We start from the raw sequence: 22,247 nt of genomic DNA on the forward strand, positions 1-22,247 counted from the left end.
TCATTTCATAAATATGATATGTTGGTATTTGACTTCTTAAAAATTACCGCTCAATGTAATTTAGTCTAATTCATCTCGATACATATCTTAGTCTTTATATTTAGCGCAAATAACAGATAAGATTATCCGAATGAAGTGAAATACGTTATTTGTAGTGGTTAAACATTTGTATTAGAGGCCGTAAAAACACCAGTAATCCATATGAACGTTTTTAATGAAATGGAGGTAGAATCTTATATTGCCATATAAAAATAACAATAATAGAACAAAGTTAATATTTTAACCCAAGAAAACAAAAAAAAAAAAAGGAAAATTCGGTGGGGATTTTGGCATATGCTAATTTGCCAAGTTGTGGTCTTGGTTTTGCCTCTTCCGATCTCAACTTCCTCTCCTTTCTTTCTCTCTCATAATCTCTCAAAAAATTTCAACCAATTTCCAGAAAATTAGATTACCAATTTTAATTTTTTAATTTAATAGTTTTATTGTTAATTAGATTAACAAGATTACCAGGATATTCTGAATTTGATCCGTCAATTTCTTGTAAATTGAGGTTTAATTTGAGGTGGGTACGAATAATTCAGCTGAATTAGGAGGAGAATTGTATGATTTTGGGTGAAAAAAGGTGAAATTTTTTGTGGGTGTGACAAAAATTTGTGGGGTATTGGTAAATGAATGTGGGTAATTGAAAAAAAATCGAACTGGGGAAAAATTTGTGAAGGAAATGCTGTATTTGAAGCAGCCAATGGTTCAAGAATTGGGTGATGGTGAATTTGTTAATTTGAAGTGAGGAATTTGAATGCGAGTCTGAGAAATTCCCGAGCCCGGAGGCTCGGGGATCTACAAGAGAGCGCGAAAAATAAGGAAAATGGGTTCTCAAGAAGAGGAACCTCAACCTTTTCACCCTAGTCTCTCTCCTCCTGAGACGTGTATGCACAAGTTCAGGCTCTATGAGACTCGATCGGTATCGCTCCCTTTTGATTGTTCTTGTTGTGATTGTTGTTTGTTGTTTTGAATTTTATATTGCTTGTTTGTGTTTATGTTTATTTTATGTAATAGACGGGATTTGATTTCAGGTCTTGGGTATTACCCGCGGGAGTGTACTAACTAAGCTTGCTGACATCCACTTTTGGATTTTAATTGTGGATGTTGGTTGACTGGTTTACATTTTTATGGGTTTGAGATCTCTATGGAATGTTTTATAGTTTAATGTTAGTTGTAGATTTAAGTGTGGTAAGTTGATTAGGATTCTTGATACTTGTGAATTTTTTTATTCAAGTTGAGTTTGAAGTTTAATTATGTCAATATTTTGCTATGTTTCATTTGGGTAGTTTTGTGATTTCCTTAAGCAAATTTGAGCACAAATAAGGAGAATTAAAAACACTGCGAAATGTGGTTTTAGTGGAGGGTAGTTCAGTGTGTAAGCTGTACTAGAGCACCTTGTAGGAAATGTAATTAATTATAGTTAAATGGTTACCGCTTAGTGCTGATGAATTCCCAGCTTCACATTATGAGTATGTGTTAACTAGAATAGAGAATTTGTAGTCTGTACACCTTGTAGGAAATGTGACATGGTATAGTTAAAATGGTTATCGGTTAGTGCGGATGTGTTCCAAATATGATTTATGTGTAAACTAGACAATGGAATCTGTAGTCTGTATACCATGTTAGAAATGTGATTAGGTATAGTTTCACGGTTACTGCTTAGTGCTTATGTGTTCCCATGATGATTGACTTTATTCATATTGAATAACAGACCTATGTTTTTCTCAAATCGCTGTTCAATGGCACATTACATTGCTCATCGTAGAGAAGTTTGTTATGCTTCAAATAAAATTATAAATATGACTTTGGGTATGTTCTGCTTGAGGATATGGCAATCTGATCAGTTTATATAACTGTGGAGAGCATTTAAGTAATTCACATATACATTTTTTTAAGGTGTATAGAATCAATAAACTACGAGAGCAGCACCTTCTGCAATTTAAATAGTTCCTCTCTCAAGTTGTAGGAAACTGATTTAAAAGACAGTCTCCAGTATCAGAGATGGTAAAAACCGCTGTTGCTTGAATTGAATTGGAAAAAAATTTGTATTGAAGAGAGGATTAAAGAGGTGAAAATTATTGGTGAAAGAAAGGGGAAGAGGGAGTATCCAAAATCCGTAGGTTAATTTATTAGAATTAGACATTGCATTTATTGTTTATGAGAATAGCATTAGAGAAGAAAATAGCAATTTGATTATCCATAAGCTCCATAAGATGGCTGTAGTTTTATTGGAGGTCTGATTTTTATTGTGATTATTGGACTGAAGAGGAACTAGAGAAAACATATTTCTTACTTGTAAATGTATTGATGAATTATGCCAAGGATGTATCTAAAGTGAATAAATTAGATATCATTGGTAATTTTTGCCGTAAAGTTTTGGTTGTGATTATTAGTGGCTAATAGGTATAGGATTTTGGGTTTCATTTCTTTGGTCTAAGTTTCAAGGTTCTTGGATTTTGAGGAGACTATTGTGACTGGTTTGAGGCTTTGAAATTTTTTTAGATCAATGGTGTACTATGCTACAATGGTTGCTCCGTTGCTGTTTAAGTATTATGGGGTGTTTGGGGCATTCTTTTTACCTTTAAAAATTAAGTTTCACGGCTGGTCTAATCAGGTGTAAACAATCTAAACATAAGGTAAAACCGGGGCTGATTAGGACCAACTAGGTCTAATGAGCAATATAGATAATTTTGGCTGAGAAGACTGCACCCTTAGTTGTTTTTGATTTCTATTGCCAAAGAAAAAATAAAAAGAAAAAATAAAAATAAAAAGAGTTGTATTAGTTATCGTTGATACAGCCCAATGGCATGGTATGGAACTTGAAAGTCCCAGGTTGTTTATATGAGGAGGGAGGTTTACTGGGGCTCGCCCTCCCTTTTGACAGCTTTTTGGGTGGGTTCTCAAATCTAAATTAGTTGGAAAGGTCTTTCTTTTATTAAAGTTTTAAAGGTGGAAGTGAGGCTTAATGTTAGTAGAGGCTGTATGGACTGTATATATGTGTGGATTTTAAATCTATTTGAAGTAATGAGGATGGTATGCATGATGCGTGTACTCATATAGTCATATGATACCAAGTGCATATCATCTGTGGGCAAAAGGATGATTGAAGCAAAACCATCATGCTCTAGGCGCGCCTCGCTCCCACGCTCAGGGAAATGGGCTTTAGCTAGGCGAGGCTCAGTCACCTACGGAAGGCGCGCGCCTCAAAGCGCCTTTGTGTCTCACGGAAAATAACTACAATTTAAGTTATGAATTGTTATAAATTGAAGAATGATGGACATTTTTTCAAATTTAGACTACCTTAGCTTTACATATATCATTATTTAATTTATTACGAATCTTTTTAATGGTATTAAATGCAATTAAAGTAACAAAAATAATTTGAAATAAATATGTAAATACATGCGCCTTGGATACGAAAGACGCGCGCCTTAGCCTTGCGCCTTGCGCCTTTTAAAACTAAGCTCAAGCATATGCGCGTGTGTGTAATTTTCCTTCATATATCTTTGCTCAAGAATTTAAGATAGGGAAATTGCTGGTTAAAAAGAGCACAAAGAAATTGACTTTTGATTAAAAATTCCGTGATTATCTTGTAAAATGAACTTGCTGATGTTTGGGAGTTGGGACAGTTTGTTAAAAGCTTTTTACTTATTAACGCAGCATGTTAGTTGTAAGAATACTAATGATTAGTTTGTCGTCCTTGTGTATTGAAGAACCATAAAATAATTTAAGATGGTTGACAGTTTCTCCTTAAAGTCCTTACACTGAGGAGGCATTGATTTTAAAATTGTTTGTTAGGACCTTGTATAAATATTTATCTCATGAAGATATTGTCCTGATTGGAACAATCTATTTCACATGCATGTCTAGTCTAGCAAGCATTTAACATCATGGAAAATTTTTAAGTTTTTAATATGAAGGTATGTATATATTTTGCCTAATTGCTTTGGAATTATCTTCTGGGTTGATCAAACGTGAGAAATTTTGTATCTTCTTTTGACTTGTTGGCTAGAAATAGCTTGTGGCTTGATATAAATGCCTTCTATCTGAAATGTTTATGCTGTTATTCTGATTGGCTGTTTTTTTTATAATTCAGAAATTTTACATGATAGGAAGGGACAAGAGTAGAACATATTGGCGTGTGTTAACCATAGATAGGTCAGAACCATGTGAACTTAACATTCACGAAGATCCTACTACATATACTGAAAGTGAATGCAACGAAATTTTGAAACGGATACATGAAGGAAATAAGTCCATTGGTGGACTTAAATTTGTCACTACTTGCTATGGAATTGTTGGTATGTTATTTTATATGATCCTAAAACTTAGTCTCTATTGTTAAATGGTTAGTAAGTTGACCTTAACTTCTCTTCTCATTTTTTAGGATTTGTTAAATTTCTGGGGCCTTATTATATGCTGCTAATCACTCAAAGGAGGAAAATTGGCTCAATATGTGGCCACATGATATATGCTATCTCAAAGAGTGAGATAATTGCTCTTCCAGATTCTGCAGAGCAAAGCCATATGACGAACTCAAGGAATGAATACAGGTATACTAATCACGGACTTCTGGATACTTTTCCTTGAATATATACAGGAATTTATACTGATGCGGTTCTCTCTTATCTTCTCTAGCACCACAGTAGACCTAAATAATTTGGTACAATAAATTATCACTTGACCCAGTGACTTGACTGACTTCTCTAAGTACTGCTGTTTTCTTCCATTGATCAATATAATGGCTAAAAAATTATCTTCTTGCATCGCGTACACTACTACGCTCTGGAACTTTTATCTCTTGACTTTATGGAAATGAACTCTTTCTAGCTACCAACATGAATAAGTTGAGTCGGGTCTGTGTAAACATCTTCTTTGTCATTCTCTCTCTTGCCTTTATTTATATATGTATATTTTTTAATTTTTTATTAAAAAATTTTTGTTAGATTGTGGCTTGAACGAAGTGAATAGGATTGAATTCATCTCTACTCTACCTACTGTCTTTGACGGGACACGATGTTTCTCTCTAACTATTTTCTCTTCTACTGTCTCTGCGTATAGTTTGTTGTAAATCTTAGCTTACTTCTCTTCCCTGTCTGTCATAGGAGTAGGAGAAATTCAGATGCATATTTAACAAATACATCATAAAAAAAATTTAGTGTGCAGTATAAACTTGCATGGTTATCCAAAATGGAGCCTTAGACTTTTAGGGGTGACTTAAAGGAGAGCCCCCTGGGGACAAGGGAATGGGAAGATTTCTTCTCTCAGCTTCCTTCCCTGATCTGCATGCATCTGTCATTATTGAGAGTGATCAGTTATGTAAACCAGTGCGTAGTTTTATTGAAGTGTGGTATCTTTTTTTCTCTGTCAAAAGCACAGATCCCCACTTTGCTGGAACTTGGGAGGATATGGTTCCATCCTTCTGTTTGTTTGTTTGTTGATGGTAACATACTTCTGTATTGCAATGTTGATTGGAAAACTGTTGATATTGAGCTAGATGGAGAGCAACTGATCAACCTTCAGTTACTGCTAAAACTGCTGTTATTCTTCATGATGGATCATAGTCCCTTCTAAAATATCACCTGCCCACTCTGAGTTAGTATAAGACAATGAGCAAGTAGTGGCCATATCTTTAGGCATTAACAGTATTCTCAATAGGTTAAAGAGGAGAACAATGGGTGGAAACATAATCTAAGAAACAGACAGTGGAGTCAAAAGCTTATGACGTAAGGCTAATGCTGAGCTAAGCTTGCTGACATTAGAGACCAATTGATTGTAGCAAGGAAGCAACAATAGAAGCTTACGTCACTGTTGCTATTGTTGTACCTGCTGTTGTAACAACTATTGTGATAGGAAAGGAGTGTGAGGGTGTTAGATGCCTCTCATTATTTCAAGGAGGGGACAATAGAAATTAAGTGACTTGTGATAAATTTGTTTATTTTTCACCCTTTTTAGAGGTGTGGAATGATGTGGAATGCAAGAAAAGGCAGTAATTTGAAGTTCAAGATTAGGGAACACATCCTTGTTCTAGGAAATTTAAAAATTAAAATGTTGTTGTAAACTCAATTTTCTTATATTTTAAAAATATCTTTTAGGGGTATTTTTGTTAGATCGGTAAATCTTATAATATCAGTTTATCATGATTAGAAAATTGATATATGAGTTGCATTTAGATATTAGTTCTTTTATTAATCTGGAAAGTAGTGTTTCCCGGGTATAGATTCCCTAATTATGCATTGTTACTTGTCAGGAAATTGGATGTTGTCTGTAGAATTTTGATTGGAAACAATGACCATCATGTAGTATCTAGCCAGTTTCAGGTGTTTCCTTCTTTCTTTTGTTGTTTTTTTTTTCCCTTTTAGGTTGAATTTATATCTTGCTTTTGGCTTACTATATCGTCTAATAGGATCAATCCATGAAATCAGATGTATTAAGAAGTTTATGTGTGTGTGGGTGGGTCGATGGATGTGGGTGTCTGGAGTCTGATGTCTTGGAGTTGGCCATCTGAACCAAACCAAAGGACTATAGTTTATCTTACTAAGGGTCGTTTGGTTGGAGCTTTTGGAATGGAGTTAAATTCCATTCCATCCATTTTATTGTTTGGTAAGGATTTAACCTTTTAGGTATGGAATCTCATACCAAGGGGGTTCTACTTCCACCACATCCCCCTAGACCCATACCCACCTTCCCCCTAAGATGCACAATCCATTTCTTTAATGACATGTAAAAACCATTGCAAAGAATAAACCAAACAAGTTTAGACAAGTATGAGGCCCATACCTCACTAGTATGATATCCGAGATCAATTTATTTCAATTTAACGAACCAAATGACCCCTAAGTAGGGTTTACTAAGCTGGTTGGGTACTTGAACTTGCTGCAATCTTAGTATTCTGGATGGTGGTGTATGCTCAACTTAGGAAAGTTAAGATAGCTGGATTTCTCTTGTTATTAGTTGGCATTTTGTATGCCTTTCCGCTCTTTCTCCTTTTTAAATAGAAAAGGGTCAACCACACTCCCAAAAGATGTTTCTATGTTGAGCTGCTGTACTTTTGTCTTTATTGCACCTATTGTGTATTCATTTTCTTAAGTGGCGTATGAGTTTATATAGCTTTATCTTTGGAACATAATTCATTTGGTGAAAGTTAAGACCTGCACAAATTGATTTAAAAAGTTAATTGGTGGTTTTCCTTGTCTCAATTTCATGTGTTGCCAAATTCCAATAATTCTTAGTGCAGAATTGCTTTCATTTTTGTTAAATCTTTATTGTGCTGATTGTGCAGGTATAAGAAGCTTCTGTGCATGGTTGATCTTACGAAGGACTTCTTCTTCAGCTATTCATATCATGTCATGCGTACTCTACAGAGGAACCTGTGTGATAGACAGACAGGGCATGTCCTCTATGAAACTATGTTTGTCTGGAATGAATTTTTGACCCGTGGAATTCGAAGTCATCTCCAAAACACACTATGGACTGTTGCATTGGTTTATGGTTTTTTTAAGCAAGTGAGTGTTGAACTTGTCTCCTAGTTTGTTGTTAATGCTGCGGTCTGGAACACAAAGTTAATTGTCAGAATATGAGATGCACATGATGACCAATAGCTTTTTAATTTAATTAATTAATAATTTTTTTTAAAAAAATTTCTGAATTTTCATTTACATTGTCTACTGCTGTCCACCTGTGTTCTATCGACCTTATCCTTTTTTTTTTTAATGGTATAATTGTAGTTTTCTTCTTATTTTTGTATACTTCAGGGGACACTCTCTATAGCTGGGAGCGACTTTAAGCTAACCCTTATAGCTAGGCGTTCACGTCATTATGCCGGTACAAGGTTGGCTCACAGTTCTGAATACATCTCCTGTCAATTATGAAATCTTATTGAGTCATTTTTCCTGTCCTAAAATTTGTTTATATAAACAATTCTTGTTATCTGTATATTATTTTAAAAATTAGAAAAATGACTTCGGTTTATATGGTTAGTGAATTATGTTCAAATAATTCTTAATAGTCGATACTATGTTACACCACTTATTTGACATGTAGATTGAAATTTTTTCTTCTGACCTAAGTTGGCAATTCCCGTCTATGGTCTAATTGCTTTTGACTAGGTATCTTAAACGAGGAGTTAATGAAAAAGGGCGAGTGGCAAATGATGTTGAAACGGAACAGATTGTATTCGAGGATGTTGCTGAAGGATTACCTGTGCGAATTAGTTCTGTCGTCCAGAATCGTGGCTCTATTCCTCTTTTTTGGTCACAGGAAACTTCTCGCTTAAATATTAAGCCTGATATTATATGTACGTTTTTCTTAATTATCGCAGCCCTCAGCTTGTTATTGTTGTTATCGTTAATGTTATTAGTGTTACTAAATATTGGCACCAAAAACAATCTCTTTGATTTTAGTATGGTGATTGGTAAGGCTACATACATGCTATTCTTCTCAAATAAGGATGAATACATACATTTTAAATTGGGGTGTAAAATAAATAAATAAATACGAAGTATACTGTACACAAACACCCCCAGCCCATCTTCTCTTAGTGGTGGTGGTGGTGGGTTGTGGTTGGGGTCAGAAGTAAATATGTTCGTTATCTTCTAAGTACAAGCTTAGCCAAAATAAGCACAATTGCAATCCTGATTAATCAACTACAATCCTGAGATCGTTAATGTAACTTTTTACTTGTTTGGGAGTAGGAAATGTGAAGAATGCATGGAATTATTCTCTTTCAGTCTATGCTTTTGCTTAGCATGGTGTAACATAATTAGGAACATAACCAGTATGCATACTTGTATAACTAAAGCCCTAAAGGCAATTGTCTATTTAAAGATCTTCATGTGGCACATTGACATGCTTGGTTCATAAGATTTACTATTAATGTATATATGTTGGGATAATAATAGATTAAAATTAAGGAAAAGTTGAACATGCTAATGTTGCACCCTTGATCTCACCTTTTATAAGTTTATAATTTAAAAATATCATAACAAATAAGATGTAACAACATATTAATAATATTACTAAAATAAGTGCATTTTAAGGTGTCAAAAGAGAAGATCCATGAGAGTAAATCAGGGTAGTATTAATTCTACTTCCTATTTCATGATTGCCATTCATAGAAATGCACCAATAACTTGTTGGATGTCTCAATTTCTTCTAATTGATAGTCATTAATGGTGCTTTTTATGTGTATTGAATGAAAGGATGATTACATATTCATTTATTTTAAGTCCGCCTTGATCCTTAAATTTTGGGAAACATTGAAATAAACCTCAAGAGCTGACTCTCCGCTTTGCAAAATTCGTAAAAATGAATTAAAAAAAAAAAAAAAAAGTCCCTGCTTGTTTATATAGGAGGGAGCCTGGTTGTGTCTCCCTTTATAATTTGAATGAGTTCGGTGGGTCCTGGTGGTGTTTCATTTTATAAAATAATCTGCAGTTCAGTAACTTAAGTTTTGATAAGAAAAGCCCTCATCAATAGCATTTATTGCCTTAATGTTATAGTTACTCTTTCTAGATTAGTCAGTCCGTCAATTGATATTGTTGTTTTGGGAATAGTGTTTGCAAATAAAGACTAGTATTGACAAAGCTATTACCTTTGCCAAAATAATAATTCTTTGTGATTGAAATTTCTTAAGATATTCAGCTGAATTTCAGTCATGGGGAGATGATGGAATGGTACAGCTATTATATAAGGTTATTTTGATGAAAATTTATCTTGTTGAATCAAACATAGTGAATAAACCAATATATTAAGATTTTTTTGTGAAACACCCGGAGCCAAGAACTAGTCATATCTATAATGAGGTGGCAATCTCTGCATCGCTTTATCCTTTCTTATATTGAGAAAGTAAATAATTTATGTAATATTGGAGCATTACTTGATTATTTTCTAAAAAACACCTGGCCTGATTTTGTTGCTCTCTGTAGTAGATTTAATATCATTTCCTTTTCAGTAAAGCAAGATATAGCGATAATTTTTTTTTTTTGATGCTGTTTCTCTTTTCAGTATCTAAGAAAGACCAGAATTATGAAGCTACAAGGCTCCATTTTGAAAATCTTACCAAGCGATATGGCAATCCAATAATCATTTTAAATCTGATCAAGGTATGTTACCAGAATTTTTACGCTGTAGTGATTTTCTTTTTATGATTGATCTGATTGCTAGGCAGCCAGTCATAAAACATGTAAAAGAAGCCTGAAAGACCGTAAACTGAACCTTAGGGATGTCTCTGGTGATCTGATGCATTTTCCTCTTTGAAGTCATTATTGTGATAAAAAATCAACATTTACAGATCCTATGCATTACTTCTGCAGAGCAGGATTCAGTTATCCCATATATTTGTAGCTGAATTCAACAAGTAAACAGATGTGTCCTCTCCTTGGTTACTTAGACTTGTCATTAGTGTCAATTGACCATATCCATATCAAATAGTTTAGTATCCAGCATGGGCATTTGAGGCAAAATGATATTTTGAGTAACAAATTGAGTAGGATTTTAAGAATCTCTAGTGTTCGAAGCAGAATAAGTTCTGATTGCGTATGCTATCATCTTTCTTGAACAGACGGCTGAAAAGAGGCCACGAGAGTCTATTCTGCGTCAAGAGTTTGCAAATGCAATTGAATTTATTAATAAAGATTTGCCTGAAGAAAAACGCTTGAAGTTCCTGCACTGGGATTTGAATAAACATTCACGAAGGTAATTTATGTCTGTCATTCTTATACTCCCAAAATCTCTAATTTAAGCTTTTCAATAATTATCATCAGGCCTGAGTATTCTGTTTTCCTCTTCCAGCAAATCTACAAATGTGTTGCTTCTCCTAGGAAAAGTTGCTGCATATGCATTGACACTAACAGGATTCTTTTACTGTCAACTACTACCAGCTGCCGGGTCTGGTGATCCTCTAGAATGTCCATCTTCTGGGTAAGTTATCTCATAAGAAATTCTTGATGGTGTTATGTAGGAATTCATTTCTTGTTCTGTCTATATCCTTACAAAAGTAAGAGAATCAAGTCAGAAAGTTATTTTTTTGTGATCCTATTGGAATTTATGTTTTAATTTGAGCACGCATGTATGTAGCTTACATAATGGGAACTCTTTTTTCTTCGGGAAGCTGTTATATTGCTATACACATGGTTTATAATTCATGATAATCTTTCCAAGTTATATGATATGCACGTTTTATTATCTACCGGGTCTGTATATGGTGTCAGGCATGAGAATAATGAATAAGGAAGGCAGAAAAGTTTCAAAAGCCAATTACATCAATAACATATTATTATCGTTTGCGGCAAATGTTTGTTTGATAAATTCATGTTGAAGGACTCAACATTGATTTAAGAGGGCAATGTGTCTTTCAATTTCCGTAATTCTCATGCCCACTGGGTTAACTTTTTCATTTTTATATTTCATGAGTTTAGTGCCCACTCAAGATGTGGTAATGCTTGTGTTTTGGAAGTATAGATGTCTAAGTTCTTATGCTGCGAACTTTATACTTTGTCTGTCTACCTTCTGGTATCAGGGAATAATTCTGACAGGTTTATTCTTATGAGGTCTCTAATCTAGACTGTGATATCTGTCTGTCTATATTTCCTTCTTTGTCATATCTATGCTGATATTCCAGGTTGATCTTAAGTTTTTTGTAACAAATGTGGCTGCCAGAACAGTTTAAGTGATAGCTGTATGTTAGTGACAACTGAAAATCTGGCTATTCTAGTTTGTGGTGATATGACTCCTGGGAATAAAGTTAACTTTAAAAAAATAATGCAGGGACTTCGAGACAATAGACTCTTCTGAACAGAATGATCCTCTTTTTGGCTGTGAGGATGTGGATAATGTTGAAGGAGATGCTGGTGAAAATAAAACCAATGGAGATTTTGCTGACAGGAAGCCAATGTTCCAAAATGGCGTTTTAAGGACCAATTGCATAGATTGCCTAGATCGCACAAATGTTGCACAGTTTGCCTATGGATTAGCTGCCCTTGGACACCAGCTTCACTCTCTAGATATGATAGATGTTCCGAAGGTAGACCTTAACTCACAGCTAGCTGATAGTTTGATGGGGTTCTATGAGAAAATGGGGGACACTCTTGCACATCAGTATGGAGGCTCTGCTGCTCACAACAAGGTATGTATACTGCTGAGCATTTTTGACAAGTTATTTCTTTCTATATGAATTTCTTTAATACTTTGGCTGGTAGTATGACTTGTAATCCTCTACTAAAAAGATAGAAATTAAGAAAGTTGAATCATATGACTTGCAGCATCTGTATAATGTTCCATCATTCGGATTATCTATGTTCATGCATTCACAGAGATTGGGTAGTTTTAAAAAGATTTAGATTATCTCTAGCTGGTGTACCAACTCGTTAGAAACGAATAAAAAAGATATTATTTTGCAATGAGCCAAGGTGCATGGCCACGTGGACTGATCACATATGAAAGAAGGGGCGAGAGGAACCATCAGGAGGGGTGGTAGTGGAGCAGCAATATTAGAGAAAAGAAGACAAATGATTGCAGGGGGTAGGTGGGATCTTTTTGACAGCTTTTGGCTTTGAGAATGTGTACATTTAAAAAGGGGAAGAAGGGTAACACATAGACAGCTTTTGTATGATGAATTAAATTGTGAGAGTGGTGACCTAAAGTCACCTAGTGGAGATTGGTGGCCTCAAACCACTTTTGTAAGCAACCCTTCTTACTTCATCAATCAAAAAACCTCTTTTATTTTGTCAGTCAGATTTTCTTGTTTAATTTCTCTAGCATATTGTTGTTATTGGTTGTAGATTGTTACATATTTTTAGTGAGTATTCCTTCCTTATGATCCAACCTGCTGTCTAAGGGGATGGAATTTCCTTTTGAATTCTGAGATTCTCTTGGAAAGTATCATTGCTTTAATGGCCAAGTAAGAGGAATGGCTATTATCATTATGGGTTTTGAGTTGGTAAGGTAGTGGGATTAGAGAAGGAAGACAAGCAATGTGATAAATTGACTGTAATTTCTGCTAAAACTAGGGTGAAAACCTTAAATATTAGGCATCATCTTTAGCTAGTTTAGTCAGGAGAACCATCATTTGTAAAAGACCCCATTAGTCTTTCCCCGTTGTATTACGTGGGAGGTGTTGGGGGTGAGGCCATCTTGGGCATGGGAAAGACGCTGAACAGAAACGTTGCTGATGCTTGTTTAGTCACTGAGGATATGTCCACAGGTCAACACCCCCCTGCTCCTCACTACCAAGGCAGGGACAGTCATTTGATATGCAAAGGCATTTTCAATCTTTGGTTGCCTGAGTATGTTTTTACTATAATATTTCCACCCTTGCACTTGTAGATATTCTCTCAAAGAAGGGGTCAGTGGAAAGCAGCGACCCAATCCCAGGAATTCTTCAGAACTCTGCAAAGATATTATAGCAATGCATATATGGATGCAGAGAAGCAAAATGCTATAAATGTGTAAGTTCACTTTGACTTCCTTTAAACAAATTTTTTTGTTGCTTATGCTGTCTGCAAAGCAGTCTTAATAGATTCTTACACAAACAGGTTATTTCCATCATTGTATTCCCATTGGACATTAGAAAATAATTAATGTGGCTTTTTGACAAGCATGGTAGCTTCTTACTGCATAAATATGTTACCTTGTTGGGTTCAGCCATCAAATTAACAGAAATATTGCTTATGCTCTTGGACATTGTCGCTAAATCAATATTGTGCAGATTCCTGGGACATTTCCAACCGCAGCAGGAGAAGCCAGCTCTGTGGGATTTGGGCTCCGATTACAACTGCACTGCGGGGAGAAATGGGCAAATGGATGTTGATGAAAATGGAAGGTAATTGTAGTTCGGGAGTTGAACATTTGGATTAGGCACTGTTTAATTTTGAATACTTGCTTAAATTTTTGATGATTTGTAGTTTTGAGGTAACTAAATATGTTCCATTTCGGGGAAGACACCATAGTATTTCTACGCATGATTTGCTGGAACACTATATTTTTGAGGCTGAACATACTTGATGCAGAGACTCAGAGAGTATTTTCTACAAGGTTTATTCATGTAATTGGGTGGTGTGGCTTGTGGAATTCCACATGCTATTAGCTGACCTCATAGTTTTCTTCCTTTGCAATATTAATATTTGATGTTCCTAATAAAATCTGGAAATAAACGATTATGATCATTGCTTAACCTTCTGCTGTTAGGTCTTTATTCAAAAGATGCTGGTCAGATGGAAACATGCTGCATGGAAGAGACACTCCCATTTCATCCAGACATGTACTACAGGAGAATTTTACAAACTTGGTATTCCCTGATACATCTGAAGGTTCTAACCGGATTATGGTTGAATCATCTCCTGATATGTCACATAAGGAAAATGATACGTCATATTACAGGTTTGATTCACTGTGATGTTATGTTTCATATCTCATACTACTGTTTGCTTCGAAATAGGTGTAGGGTGATATTTGTTGATGCACTTGTCATTATACTATACTAGTATACTTTATAAGAATGAGACCTGAAATTTATTTGATGATGTTTGCTGCAAGTTTATGTACAAATGTGTGATTGTTTCCATAGATAATTCTGTGTCATGATTTTTTTTGGGAATGTTGGCCTGTTGGGTAGCTTGGGACAGCAGATTTGCATTCATTTGAAGCTGTCTGTTTTTTTGTTGAATGAAAATTGCCTTCCAGACTTCCAGTTGATGAGAGTACAATAAAGGAAGGTTCAAATTTATTTTCATGTTATAGTCTCTATGATACTTTCCTTATTCCATTGTCCATTTACTTTTGTCTATTTTACACATGCATGATTAATGTAATAACTGTTGCATGGGTTAGTAGATGCTAAATAATGGACTCAGACTCACTGAAATTGGCCACAGCTTAGTAACTTTTTTTTTTTTTTTTTTTAATATATATATATATATATATATATATATATATATATATATATATATATATATATATATATATTTGACTATAATCTCTCTCTTAAATAACTAAGTAGGTTATGAATCAAGAAATGGAGCTATATTTTTTTTTCCCTTTCATATCTCCACTTTGAGACTCCAAGTGCCAGGGTTCAGTTCCTCCGATTAGAAGATTGCGAGACATTTTTGTACAAAATGGAATACTATGGGATAGAAAGGAATTTGTTTTGGGGCAGGTAAAGGAGGATGATAGGGTTTATTAAGACCCTTTGAGAGGGCGTTTAATGTTGTTGCATTGGCATCATTAAAACAAAAAATATAAGGGCCTCAGCCAATGAAAGAAAAGTATTTAAGGGAAGGAAGACGAGAAAATTAGGAATTTACAAAGGAGCTTAAATTTTACCAAGAAGCCATCTCTTCTTAGAGCAGATTTGAGGACAGCTCAGCATGTGACTTATCTGATGGTATTACGTTCTAATGCGTCCCTTCAAATTAGCATTATAGTATACTGCTCTTCCATCAATAATGTGCTACATCCACATTTAATCTGAGATTTTAATTAAGAAATTGAATCAAAGTACCATAATTGGGTAGTATCTTATCTCTTCCATGAAACTAAGTCACCTTCACTTGGAATTAGTAGTTTAACACTTCCTCTATATTCTTTTACTTGCAACACAGGTTTAAAGCACCCAATTTTAGGAAGTGGTTAGAGGAAGGTAAATGTACGACTATTAAAATATTTTTTACACCGGGAGTATTGAAGGGTTAGGTATTATGTGTATAAATAATTCTGATTAATTTGTTCGATTAGATTGTTAGATATCTTCCTTAAAGTGCGTGGCATGAGGCTTTGTTGCAAGTAAAGAAATGGTGGAAGTTATACTAGCTAGGGTAATATAGGAAAGACCAATGATTAGATTTCTAAAGTTAGGAAGTGGTATCAAAATTTGGGAGGGCTCAAGATAAGTACATGGTTCTTCTGGATTAGTGTAGTTGTTACTGAATATGCATTCCCTTAATTCCTATTTGAGAGCATAAAAAGATTTGAGATCCCACTGTTAGCTTGTCAGACTGAAAATTCATTCTTACGTGCTCTTTTGTTGTAGCCTGCTTAATATAAAATCAGTTGGAAATCTTAGGGTGTCTTACAGATCTTGCAATATAACTTCAACCCTTGCTTTAAGTAATTCGAAGAAATCAGTTCTTTCGAAGATTTGGATAAGGTTAGATGGGTGGTAGATGATTTACTTTTTCCTCGGTGGCAGAATTACTCTTTATCAAACTTGCCTGTATTAGCTGTCTTTGTTTAAGGTTACGGTGGCTAATGCACATAAGAATGAGATGCTGATAAGGGAGTTTTTATGGTTTGATTGTTTGAAGCAGAGGAGAGGTCTGAAATGATCGCCTAGTTTGTTTGGGTGGAGTATGTTGGCTGAAGACGGAGGGATATTAGGGTTTGTCCTATAAAGAATTGGTTTTAAAACTGTTTTGTGAGGTTCAGAAGAGGCAAGGAGAAGTTAAGCAAAATATCATGATGGCATCTTGTGGACCATATTGCTAGAACAGAAATGGAGCTACTTCATCTCTTGCTTGTTTTGTATAAAAGATACAAATGGAATAATTTGTAAATATTTAGCTGTGTTTCTCACTTTCTCCTAGAGGAACACTTTGTCCTCTTGATGTATTCCTCTTTTCGAGCTCTAATAAAATGCTTATAAAAAAATTCTACGGGGAAAAAAAAATGTTTTATCAACATGCAACTCAATGAATCAATCAATCAAAATCTTAATCCCATAAGTGGGGACGGCTACATCAACACGCAAGTATGCAACTCTTGAAGAAATACTAGTATAGTCTTGACTAGAAGTACTTTCTTATCAACGTGTGTCTTCTTCTGCTGAGACATTGGTGAACATTGTTTAAAACTGACTTAACCAATCTGGAGTATCAGTGGAATTAAAGTCAGCAATGTAATTAGTTCTTTTTTACCATTCTTGCATGTGGATATTATCTCTCTACAGAGTTTGTGGGTCACACTGTTAATTTATTCTGTTCGTTTGTATTTTTAATTCAGTGGCTTATGCTTCAATGTTAGAGCTTCATGTCTTGCAGCTCTTTAGTCAGTTCATTTCTAATGCATAGTGCGTTTGTTTCCTTAACTGTCTTTGTGACAGATATTCCCAAACTATGCCTCGCAAGCAGCTTTTTGGAGATGTGCAAAGAGAATATTATGCTGAGAATGATAATGTCAACGTCCATGAACGCATAGATACAGTAGATAGCTCAAATTTTGTAGACTTGGATTGGCTTTCGTCTTCTGGATATTCATGTGGGGAAGAGTCTTGTGAGAGGTAAATTTTTGAGTTTTGCTTATAAGTTTAGTGCATGTATTCCAGTAGTGGCGGTTAATCTGAAGCTTGATGGTTTTATCAGTACTAGATTACAGTAGCATGGAAAGAAATTCCATGGATCTTATTGGTTCTTTGGATTCTGCAGATGTAGAAATAGAGAGCATAGAAAAAAGGAGTAATGACCTAAAAGTTTTGTTCTGTTTTAGCTGTGTAGTTAAAGAAATTATAACTCAATGAGTACAAAGAGATGAGTTGAAAATATTATAAATCTAATAACAAAAAAGTAATCAATAGGCAACCTTATTTCATTTCACTAGCACTTTTACATGAACTCACAGTCTTTGCATTTCACTCAATTTCCTAATGTACCTGGCAGTCACATTCTTGAACGTTGTTTAGCCTGATTTTTTTAGTTGGGAATTGGGATATGTACTTCCACTGGAAATAGTTTGAGTAGTAGTGGTGTTTTTTTTTTTTTTGGTATAAATGTATATGTTCCTTTATTAACTGAATATAATTGATCTTCATAACTCATGGAAGAGTTGGAATGGGTTAAAGACAAAATTTGAATGTGCATTTGTTGTATGTATATTATTACAACTTAATATAGGTAGGAGGAGGTACATGCAACTAATGTTGGATTTAGGAGGAGGTAACACGTGAGGGGAGATTCTACAATTCATCTTCCAATAATTGGAATTACTGTTCTTGTGCTGATAAGGAAACAAAAGATTACTTTCTCTAAACCTTTTTGCACTATATAATCAAATACGATTAACCATGGCTATATTTTTATTGTAAAACAACCATATCATTGACATAGATACATGTTCATGAAGGAAGGATTAACCTTCCTTCTTCTAGAATGCAGTAATGTTCTTTCTTGTTGAGAGTATGGTGGATATCCCTTCACATTATATACAAAATACAATTAAATAACGAGGCAGAGCTGCAGAGTAAAATATTTCCTGAGCAAATGGAGACAATTTGTCATGTTATCTCTTATTAAATGCTTTTGACATGTAATAGTCATATGGAGGTAATAGCTGTTGTATGCTTTTAGGTAAATTGTAACTGCCAGTATTTGGGTACCTACAGTTAGGATTGCCAGTATTTAGGATTGCATAATGTTATTTTGTTATCTTTGCTTTTAGACAAACTATCTTGTGATAAACATTTTCTTAGATAATTACTGTTGAAAATAAAAAGGTTTATGCCTGAGAATCATTGGAACATACTTCCTCTGTTCCAAAGGTAGTTGATATATATATAGGATCCGGTGAGAATAGGTCCATATGTAAGAATTCATACTTATATGAAAACTGATCTATAATTTAGAACATGTGAGTAAAAATTAAAAAAAAAAAAATCTGCTTTAGAAAACTAGAACATATGAGTAAAATTTTGAACATGTGAATAAAAAATTTAGAACACCTGGTATAAAATATAGAAAATGGGACTAAAAATGTAGAACATATGAGTAAAAATTTAGAACATGCGAGTAAAAATCGGAACATATGCTTTCAAATTCTGCCTTGCTTACAAGAAGCTGGGTAGCCTTTCACCTTGCCCCATATAGAATTAGAACATATAACTAAAAATCTTAGAACACACGCACGTTTTAAAATTTTGGAACATATAAGTTAAATTTCTGGAATAAGTCATTCAAAATTTATAACATCTAACTTAACTAATTTATGGTTTAGAATATATGAGTACTAATTTAGAACATCTAATGTAATTTAGAACACCTGGGGAAAAGTTTTAAACAACAGATTTAAAATATAGAACATACGAGTAAAAAATTAGAACATACGAGTAAAAATTTAGAACATAAAAAGTGTTCTCACATAAGAAGAATTCTCTCATAAAGGAGGGGTTCTCACGAGAGTCTTCCCATATATATATATATATACCAACTACTTTAATTATACTATTGTGAAAAATAATAAAATTTTTATTTTAATTAAGTAAGCATTTAAAACGGATCTGACAAGATCGACTATATTTTTTCAGATCTATAATTCACACATGTTAGGCAAAGTAAAGTTTATGAATATTGTCAACATTCACAATGTTTCAATTAATTTGGAACGGAGGAAGTGTATCATTTGGTGAAGCATAAGATAACCCTCTCCCTCAATTGTCCCCCTTTCTTGCCTATCGTTGTAAATAATATAAAAGTGATATGTTTTTGACTTAGGTCATTAGTTCCCCTCGGAAGTTAGTATGTGATGAGCTGTCAGTTGTCAATCTATTTGCCAACCACTTATATTCTATAATATCAGCACATTAAGGTTCTACCCTCAGCTGGTCTATATATATATATATATATATATATATATATATATATAAGCTCAAGGAGACTGGAAATGAGAGAGGATTCTTACAAGTGTTACCACTAATGTTTTTATTGTTATTTTTGGCAGGTCGATGTCTATGAATTCTCCACTTACTGGTGTATCATTGGATAATGTCATGAATGGAGTGACAGGAGAAACAACTCCATCCAGCAGTCAGTATGGATCAGGCATGAGGGTGAGTCCCTCGCACAGTAAATTAGCAATAGTAATCTATAGTTTTTTCTCAAAGTCCTTCCAAATTAGCTATTATGCACAATCTAATTATTTTGTATGTTTGGCAATCCATATAATGTTAGGTTTGTCAAACAGGGATTGATCACTTGAGCATTGATAAAATAAAACATATTGTCACATTCTTTCATTGTCAGCTAAAGTATCTTTATGGAGTGATTAACACTTAACTACCTTAAATATTTAAGACTTTGACTTTATTTCTCTAATCACAAGTACTACGTATATGAGGTTTTAAGTTACAAACATGTTTAATGATGTTCCTGAGATGCAGTACATTTGAGAAGTCAGAACAGTCTAGGGAAGGGATTTGTTTGGGTGTCTTTATATATAGGGTATAGTTAAGTGAGCTATTTTTACACCATTTTGAGTCGTATTGTGCAGTATTATTTGGCTTGGATTAATACGGATGTCTAAATGGCTCATGAAATTGTCTACACTTTAGTAAATAATCCAACATGGTCAAAGACCTTTAGGTGGTGTTAGGAAAAGGGTTGTTAGTTAAAACTATAAAATTTCCAACGTTGCTCTGGGGTACACTAAGGTAGATGGAATACTTATATTTGCGATCAAATTGTCTTGTGTAAAAATTAATGATACACCAAGGTGCTGTCTTTTTTTTTTTTTTTTTAACTAGGATTTTGAATTTTTTTTAAAAAAAAAATATAGTTCAATACCTGTGTAAACTTTGTCTGCAATGTAAGAGGAGATATTTTACATGGAAAAAAGGACCACAAATTTTGTCTGAAATAGTTCTCAATCTCTTCCCCCATTCAAAGTTTTGATTATGTATTTAGGCACTTTCCTCAACATTCTTGTATGCTTATACTAGTCTATCTGGACAATTTGTTACAGACAAGGGAACAGACAGGAGAACTATCATCATGTGGCCAGGTTAATGATTCTGTGCTAGAAGAATTCTCCGAAAGCTTTGTGCGTTGGGTTGTATCAGGAGAGTCGCTTTGCTTTTGAAAATTTTGAACTTTCTTGCTGTGGTTTCCTGTCTTCCTCCTGTCTGAAATTTTGAGATTGTGTGCGGAGCTCTTCCTTTGTTCTCCCTGTGAATGAATTCCATGCCCCTTCGTTTATCGTAAGAGTTGCGAAGTTAATATGGAGCTTTTAGGCTAGAGAGTGAGCTGGTACCGTGTGAGCTGACAATGCTTAGTGGAGTGCTTGAGCAATTGCCTCACCTGTCATTTGAAAATCAGAAGCTGATGGTAAATAGCCAATAGTTTACAGATTCTTTTAGGAGTTTTTTTTTCTTCCTTTTCTTTGCTTTCTTTCTTGTTTTCTCCTTGAACTATTTTCTTGTAAATATGTATCCTTTGCTCTTGTGAGCTCCTCTTGCAAATGTAGGCAGTTGATTCTTTTCATCTGTTTTAACAATAGATCGAATTGAAGGAATTTCATACTGAAAATGATAGAAGAAAGAGGACATTAAGGAATAGTTGGTTTTGTACAATTGTTGGACTGCTTTCTCAATGTCATTTTCAACTCCTTATTTCCTGAATTTCACCAATTATTCTTTAATTAAAATTTCATTTTACTTTTCTTTTTTTTTTTTTTTTTTTTTTTTTTTTTTTTAAATGAGAACTTGATGTGTAAAGATTTAGAAATGTGTATTTTATTGTAATAATATGAATTGTCTTCAAAGATTCTTTCGTAGGCATCTTCTTTTAACATTAGAGTTTAAGTATAACCATGTACTCTTTTGTATTTTGTACTTACCATTGCATATACTTCGATATACATATCGAAGATTCTCATTGGTAACATTGTATTTTTGCTTTCTTTGGTCGACTGCAAAGAAATAGAATATCGCAAAAACCTGTTACCATAACATGAATTATGATTTGTCTTGGTATTGTTATTAAATAATCAGCCATTGTTAATTTTGAAGGTTAAGATTTGCCATTACTCTAAAATGAAGGAGTATAAAGCTTGTCCAAGTGGTTTAATTACCTAGCCACGTGTTGGATTTTCCTTGGTGGAGTGATGATACCAGTATACATCGTAACTGGTATTGCTTGTATGGCTGCTACCAGTCTATCACTGCCGTACCTACCTATTAAAAGGCCAATTTAGGTCATCAATGGGGTTTAGTTGGATTGTGTTATTTGAAACTCGAGTTATGCTAAATTATTCTATCCTTGCATTAGATCACTTTGATTAGTTTAGGTTGGTCGAGTACATTTTAACACTTATAAATCCACTTACACAACATTTACACTTTTGCAATTTGTTGTATATTGAATGCCATGCGAAAAAAAAAGGCCAAAAATCTGATGTTTTAGTTTAAAGATTTTGTTCTGACTGACAATTTTCCAAAAAAAAAAAAA

At 34.2% G+C, this 22,247-nt stretch overlaps 1 protein-coding gene across 1 annotated transcript; it reads left to right on the forward strand.

The window, feature by feature from the left end:
- The first annotated feature begins 321 nt into the window (after positions 1-321).
- Positions 322-21,370, forward strand: LOC145579992 (phosphoinositide phosphatase SAC3-like). The gene is made up of 16 exons (XM_081637306.1): positions 322-961; positions 4,139-4,343; positions 4,430-4,595; positions 7,325-7,547; positions 7,797-7,873; positions 8,151-8,338; positions 10,048-10,145; positions 10,604-10,737; positions 10,834-10,962; positions 11,809-12,166; positions 13,366-13,487; positions 13,748-13,861; positions 14,227-14,418; positions 17,138-17,314; positions 19,744-19,852; positions 20,764-21,370. Exons 1-16 carry the CDS (start codon positions 866-868, stop codon positions 20,878-20,880), a joined length of 2,505 nt encoding a protein of 834 aa, XP_081493432.1. The 5' UTR covers positions 322-865; the 3' UTR covers positions 20,881-21,370.
- The last annotated feature ends 877 nt before the right edge of the window (positions 21,371-22,247 follow it).

This window comes from Chenopodium album, chromosome 14, assembly GCF_948465745.1.
Source record: "Chenopodium album chromosome 14, dcCheAlbu1.1, whole genome shotgun sequence".
Lineage (NCBI taxonomy): Eukaryota > Viridiplantae > Streptophyta > Magnoliopsida > Caryophyllales > Amaranthaceae > Chenopodium > Chenopodium album.